This window comes from Globicephala melas, chromosome 7, assembly GCF_963455315.2.
Source record: "Globicephala melas chromosome 7, mGloMel1.2, whole genome shotgun sequence".
Classification (NCBI taxonomy): domain Eukaryota; kingdom Metazoa; phylum Chordata; class Mammalia; order Artiodactyla; family Delphinidae; genus Globicephala; species Globicephala melas.
In genome coordinates this window covers 2869563-2876499 of record NC_083320.1, presented here as the reverse complement: position 1 = coordinate 2876499, position 6937 = coordinate 2869563, and the positions used below count along the sequence as shown (strand labels likewise).

Here is a 6937-nt window from a genome sequence, read left to right as displayed (position 1 = left end):
AGAACAGAGTTCCCATATAACCCTGTCCCTATATGTCTAACCTTGTCTACTACCGAGATCACACAAAGGTAACATTTGTTACAACGAATGAACCTACGTGGACACATCATTGTCACCCACATGTTACACTGGGGTTCACTCTTGGTGTTGTACATGAGTTTTCACAACTGTATAATTACATCTGTCTATTATAGTATCATTCAAAATGGTTTCACTGCCCTAAAAATCCCCTGTGCTCTACCTATCCATCCTTCCCTTCCCCCCAATCCCTGGCAACTCTATTGTTTTTAAACCTCAATTATTTTATTTATTTATTTATTTATTTAAGTTATTTTTGGCTGCGTTGGGTCTTCGTTGCTGCGCACGGGCTTTCTCTGGTTGCGGCGAGCGGGGGCTGCTCTTCATTGCGGTGTGTGGGCTTCTCATGGCGGTGGCTTCTCTTGTTGTGGAGCATGGGCTCTAGGTGCATGGGCTTCAGTAGTTGTGGCATGTGGGCTCAGTAGTTGTGTCTCACGGGCTCTAGAGCGCAGGCTCAGTAGTTGTGGCACACGAGCTTAGTTGCTCCACGGCATGTGGCATCTTCCCAGACCAGGGCTCGAAACCGTGTCCCCTGCATTGGCAGGAGAATTCTTAACCACTGCGCTATCAGGGAAGCCCTAAACCTCAATTATTATAGTTTCTGTCCGATATGTTTTTTTTTTCTTTTTTTTTTTTGCCTCACCACTCAGCGTGCGGGATCTTATTTCCCCAACCAGGGGTTGAACCTGCACCCCCTGCCGTGGAAGCGCAGAGTCTTAACCACTGAGCTGCCAGGGAGGTCCCAATATGTTTTTTTTTATTGTTGTTTGTTCTTGTTTTGTGACTGCCTTTTTTAAAAAATAAGATATACCCCCTTATCTCCTTGTAGACCTTTCCTGTACTGAAGACACTGAGTGCTGTATGACTTTTTTCCCTTAGGTGTGAGCTGTTTGGTGCATTTACTTCCTCATTTCCATGGAGATGGCGTTCCTCAAACGTTTAGTCTTTATTGGACACTGATTTCGTAATTAAGACACCCTGTTAGGGCACCTGTTGCATCTGTTTGACCAGCCCACTTGGAATCGTGGTGGCTGCTACCGCTTCTAGGAAGAGTGGAGAAGAGGCCACTGGTCCTCTGTGTGTGGGCATCGCCAGCCACATGGGGCGCTGTCTTGTCTCTGACTTCACCACTACACTCACTATATCCACCTGGAAACACAAACCCTCTAACCGCTGCCTAACTGGTCCAAGGGGGGCTGGAGATGAATCAACCCCCTTGTCAGTGGTCCCTGGGCCCCTCCAGCTCCCACCCTTACGGCCTTCCATATAGACTTAGAGAATGAAACGTGCCCCCCACCTTTGCTCTTGCCCTCATGCCCGCTCACTGCATCCAGGACTTCACCTCTTCTTTCTATCTTCAGCTTCCTTGTTAGCTACCTCCCGTCAGGTATAAACATGCTCAGTCTCTAAAACATTTCCCCTTCATCCTGTACCCCTTTGACCTCCTTTCTCCACCTTTTGAAGAGCTGCCTGCCTTCTCCACCCTTTCTTGTCCTGTTCTTTCTTCAGCTCTGCATCACCCCTCCCCCACCACTGCTCTACTGAAATTCCTCTCGCTGAAACCATCAGTGTCTCCCGATTGACTACGGAGTATCAGCAGACACTTCAGATTTCCTCTCAGCTGCACTTACACTACCTTCTGTATTTTGACGCTTTTCCTTCATTCCCTTTCCTTTCCTCCTCTTTTCACTGGCCTTGAGCTTCTGTGTATCTATTTGCTTCTTTATTATTATTATTTTAATTCGAAAGGGTATTTTTAAAATTTATTTATTTATTTTGGCTGCGCTGGGTCTTCGTTGCTGCACATGGGCTTTCTCTAGTTCGGCGAGCAGGAGCTACTCTTCCTTGCGGTGCGAGGGCTTCTCATTGTGGTGGCTTCTCTTGTTGCAGAGCACAGTTCTAAGCGCCCGGGCTTCAGGAGTTGTGGCTTGCGGGCTCTACAGTGCAGGCTCAGTAGTTGTGGCGCATGGGCTTAGTTGCTCCGCGGCATGTGGGATCTTCCTGGACCAGGGCTCGAACCCATGACCCGTGGCAAGCCCAGGGAAGCCCTCTGGGCTTGCCATGACCCGTGGCAAGCCCACCAGGGAAGCCCTCTATTTGCTTCTTAAATGTTGGTGTGTCCTTTGCTCCTGGCCGCATTTGGCAAGAAATGAGCTCGGTTTGCAAGCAAGAATGAAAGGAAATAAGGAGTCCAGGAATGTGGAGACTTGAAGAGCTGGAAAAAAACAACTTCTTCTGGACCCCAACAGGAGATAAAATTGAGCAAGTCTACAAACATCCAATTAAAATTCAATTTCTTTTTTTTTTTTTTTTTTGCGGTACATGGGCCTCTCACTGCTGTGGCCTCTCCCGCTGCGGAGCACAGGCTCTGGACGCGCAGGCTCAGCGGCCATGGCTCACGGTCCCAGCCGCTCTGCGGCATGTGGGATCTTCCCCGACCGGGGCACGAACCCATACGAACCCGTGTCCCCTGCATCAGCAGGCAGACTCCCAACCACTGCGCCACCAGGGAAGCCCTAAAATTCAATTTCTTGACAAAGCATTCAAATTCTGGCTCCATTATTCCCCGTGTAAACTTGGGCAAGATGCTGACCTTTTCTGTACCTGACTTTCCTCATATATAAAGTGGGGATAAAGGCACCCACTTGATAAGGGTGTTATCAAGAGGAAACTAGTGAATACAGGAAAGGCGCTTGGAACAGTGCTTGACACATGCTCAGGGCTCAATTAAACTTAGAAATTGTTATTTTGTCAAAAGGGCAAGAGACGGTGGGTGGCTTCATTAGAATTCAAACATCTGGATCTTTGCCCTCTCTCACCGCTTTCGCAACTGACTTGTGTTATGGTTGGCAGGATACACTAGACATGTCCATTTGGCTGCCTCTCAGACAAACCAACAGGTCGGAAACTCAGCCCATCACCTTCCCCATCCCGGGGCTCCTTCCTGTCAGGGTAAAGGGACTAACATCCTGCTCCCTCACCCTCCCGCGTGCCCCACATTCAGCAGACCCCGTTCCCTAAATCTGTCCCGGATCCATCTTTCCTGCGTTTTGCGCCCGGGCCTGGTGTTCCTCATGTCTTGCCTTGGCTCCTGTAACAGCCTCCACTCCAGACCCCTCAGATCCACCCGCAGGAAATGAGCCCTAATTTCACCCAAAGTCACCCAAGCAGAGGGTCGGATCATGGTGGAGCCCCCCCGGGAGCGGTGACGCAGGGCGTGGCCCGCCGGCCTCGGAGGACCGGGGCTCCCGCTCCAGCCGGGCGGAAGCACGCGGACCCCTCGCTCCCCGGTCGCCCCCGGGCCCCCGCCGCCCTCGCACCCGGTGCCGCCTTCCCGCTCACCGCCCAGGGCCAGCTCACAGCCTTTCCGCCCGCGCTCCGCCGCCGGGACCACGCCCCCTGTGACGCGCATGAAGCCCCGCCCCCAGCCCATCACCAGACGGCGCGCAGCCGGGGCCCCGCCTCCCGGCGGAGCGCCACTGAAGCGCGAGGATTGGCTGGGAGTGTGCACCTCAGCCAATCCGGACTCGCCCCGGCCCTCGCGGCCCCCGCCTCCTCCCGGTGGCGCTCCTGACAGTGACATGCTCTGCCGGTTGGGGCTGCGCCCGGGGCGGCCGGGCTGGGAGGGCTTGGGATGGAGGCGGCCGGGCCGCGGAGCAGGGACGCGCAGGGGCGAGCGGCGAGTCAGCCTGGCAGCCGAGCAGAGAAGAGCCCGCCGGAGAGGTGCGCTCCTTGAGCGGAAGGCAGGGGAAGCCGTCGGCGCCCTCCTCCAGGAAGCCCTCCAGGCGCCGCGTGGCGAGGTCTGAGGGTGGCGGCCGGCCGGTGGTCACTCCCCGAGGGAGGGGGCGGCCAGCTGGTGGTCACTTTCCAGGGGAGGGGTCCTTCCAGGAGAGGGGCCGCCAGCAGGCCGGTCTCTCGCGGGCATGAGGGTCCGCGCGGGGATGCAGCGCCGCCCGGCTGTCCGCGCGGGAGGCCTAAAGCAGGGATGAGCGCTGGGAGGACGAGCGGATGCGAGGCGTGGCCTGCGAAGGGCTCCGGGGAGGTGACGCTTGGGCTAAAACCTGAGTGACATCCAGGTGTGAGCCGCACAAGTTCTGGGAGCGAGCGCGCAGGGAAGAGGAAACCGCAGCAAAGGCCCCGAGGGCAGGAACGAGCCCTTGGGGTCCAGGGCAGCGAGGACTGCGGAGCGGAGGGGCTTGGGGCAGCTGTCCACGAGCAGAGCCGCAGAGTCCAGGAAGGACTTGGGGTGTCCTGGAGGTTTGAGAGGGGAGTGACGTCATTTAATTATATTACAGATTACTACTTTACATTTTAAAGGAATCCTTCTGGCTGCTTTGTAGGGAGTAGGGGTTGCAGGAAGCAGGGAAGCCAGTTGGGAATCTTTTGTCACAATCGAGGAGGGAGAGGCGGTGTGGACCGCAGTGGTGGCAGGGGTGGCGGGAGAAGGGTTTGTACTGAGAATAAACCGGGCAGTTGCTGATGCGTCCTCCGAGTAGGGGAGAGGTAGGGTTAAGAAGGATGCCCCGAGGCTGCTGGCCTGAGCACCTGGCAGAGTGGGGGTGAAGACGGGGGGGGGGGGCACTCCAGACCACAGAGCTGTTCCAGCCTGCTGGGACCTTCCCTTGGGCGGGGGAGATGCATCTTTGTTTGTTTGTGAGTCTTCACCCTCAACCCAGGAATTTGTTAAATACTTTCTGGGTAGGAGGGGTAATCCTCTCTACCTGAGTATGAGGAACGGGTGTGTGTCTTTAAAATGTGGGTCCAGGCCTAAATCTGCCATGTCTTTCATTAGGTCTCATTTGCTTGGAACTGAGAAAAGGGAGCTGGGAAAATGTACCGAGTGGAGAAGAGATTCGTGATGCCTTTTTCTTTTTGGTTATGAACCTAATAAAGTTTAGCTTTCCCGTGCAATATTGATAGCACTTTAAAGAAGTAACAAATAATGGGGCAGAGAAATCTCTGAAGTGTTCTGAAATTCAAGCTTTGAATTAACTCAGCCAAGCAGGAGATTGAAGAGCTGTGGTCACTAGTGGTTTGAGTCATTTTGGAATACTTACCATTGGAAGTGAGAGCAGAGTTAGGGGCACATGCAGATTTAAGACTCAACAGGACCCAGGGATTCCTAATACCCGGGTGGCCAAGGATGGCTGCTCAGACTTCCCAAGCCCCAAAGCCTTGTGCTTGGGCATCTTAGAGACAAGATGCTGCATTAAAACACTCCATGGGGGGGACTTCCCTGGTGGTCCAGTGGTTAAGAGTCCTCACTTCCATTGCAGGGGCCATGGGTTTGATCCCTGGTCGGGGAACTAAGATCCCACATGCTGCAAGGCGCGGCCAAAAAAAAAAACACTCCGTGGGTTAAAGAACCTGTGTTTTAACAGCCACCATTGGTAACTGTGTTTGAATTTTCATGTGGATTGGTTTAAATGCTATTGCTGATTTTAAAGTCAGGTGAAATAATTAATGGTATCTGGGAGGATTGCCTACTATTACATATTCCTGAAAGTTTTTGGTACTGGTAAAAAGATAGGCGGATAAGTTTCACTTAGGGATCTTTCAGGGGCTGTGCGCTTTCTGTGACATTTGTCACCTTATAAATCAAGCCCCTACTCTGCGCCGGCCGTTGTGCTCAGTGTTGGCGACAGAGCTGGGAGGAAAACGGGAGCTTGTGGAGCTGCTGTTCTGTTACTTTCTGTTGAGATAGAGAATAAACAAGGAGCAAGTCTAGTGTGTTAGATGATGGGGTGCCTTGGAGAAACGGGGTGCCAGGGGGCACAGCCCTGGGGAGGAGGGCATGGGTGGCTGCAATTTTATTTAGAGCCCAGTTTGCCTCACAAGAAGGTCAAGTTGGAGCAAAGACCTAAAAAGTAAGGTGGGGGTGTCAGTGTGGTCATTCTAGGCAAAGAAAACGGAAAGTGCAAAGGGAGGAGAAGCCTGCACATGCCCCCCACCCCGCAGAGGAGACTGCATCTCAGGGGAGGCAGAGGGGAGAGAGGGGGGAGCAGTGGGCGCCTAGATCACCCGAGCCTCACGCCATCGCAGGCACTGCAGGGAAATAAAGGAAGACTACTGGTGAAGTGAAGTTGAAAAACCAGGGAAAAAGCCCTGAGGAATGTGCGGCTCCCTGGGACTGCAAGGTTCCCCTGCTTCCCTCAGGAGGAAGGTTGGAGTCAGGTAGGTAGCCCAGGCCCAGCGGACCACCCCTCCTACCAAGTGGTGGAAAAAAGTTTTGAAAGTCCAAAGGGACAATTTCCTAACAGTGATAAAGGAAACTAGCAAATACTATTGATAGATGGTTGGAAAACATGTATACATTTTCCATAAGTAATGAAGATGTGGAAATTTCTGAGCTTGTAGAATCCGGCACATGTAAATGCAGAGAAGCGCCCCGACCTTGAATCATTTGCTCCTGTTGCTACGATAGACAGGGTGCAGCTGCGCTTCCAGATCTCACCTTCTTTTCCCTAATAGGCACGTCTTTATTTTCTCTCCAGCAGGAAAGTGTATATGGACTATAATGCAACCACCCCCCTGGAGCCGGAAGTCATCCAGGCCATGACTGAAGCCATGCAGGAAGCCTGGGGAAATCCCAGCAGCCCTTACGCGGCAGGTAATTCTAGAAGACACACGCAGATCAGAGACGTGGGGGGCAGAGGTGCTCTTAGAGAAATTAGAGAATCCCACATGGGATGACTCGGTTTTGAATAGATTTTCTGTTAACTGCAAATCTTTAGCTGTAATTTTGGGTAGTCTTTTCCTGAGAAGTCCAAATTTGAGCCTTGTTGATACCATAATCTTTCATCTTTAACATACTCTCCTGTCTTCCTTTCCCAGATGAAAAAGCTGTCTTATTAAGAAT

General features: G+C 52.8%; 1 protein-coding gene across 14 annotated transcripts in view; it reads left to right on the top strand.

Annotated features, from left to right (window-relative positions):
- Positions 1-3639: 3639 nt before the first annotated feature.
- The window catches only part of SCLY (selenocysteine lyase), a 29107-nt gene continuing 25809 nt past the window's right edge, over positions 3640-6937 (top strand). For 5 of the 14 annotated variants that reach the window (XR_009564501.1, XM_030860827.2, XM_060301626.1 and 2 more), the window contains exons 1-2: positions 3640-3801; positions 6573-6688. Coding sequence is in view for 11 of the 14 variants with exons in the window: in XM_030860827.2 (XP_030716687.1) it covers positions 3713-3801; positions 6573-6688 (205 nt within the window). In the remaining 3 variants the exon portion in view is untranslated. Of the gene's footprint in view, positions 3879-3906; positions 4155-6120; positions 6253-6572; positions 6689-6937 lie in introns of those variants that run through there. The other 9 variants (XM_070045881.1, XM_060301629.1, XM_060301628.1 and 6 more) reach the window with 9 other exon arrangements.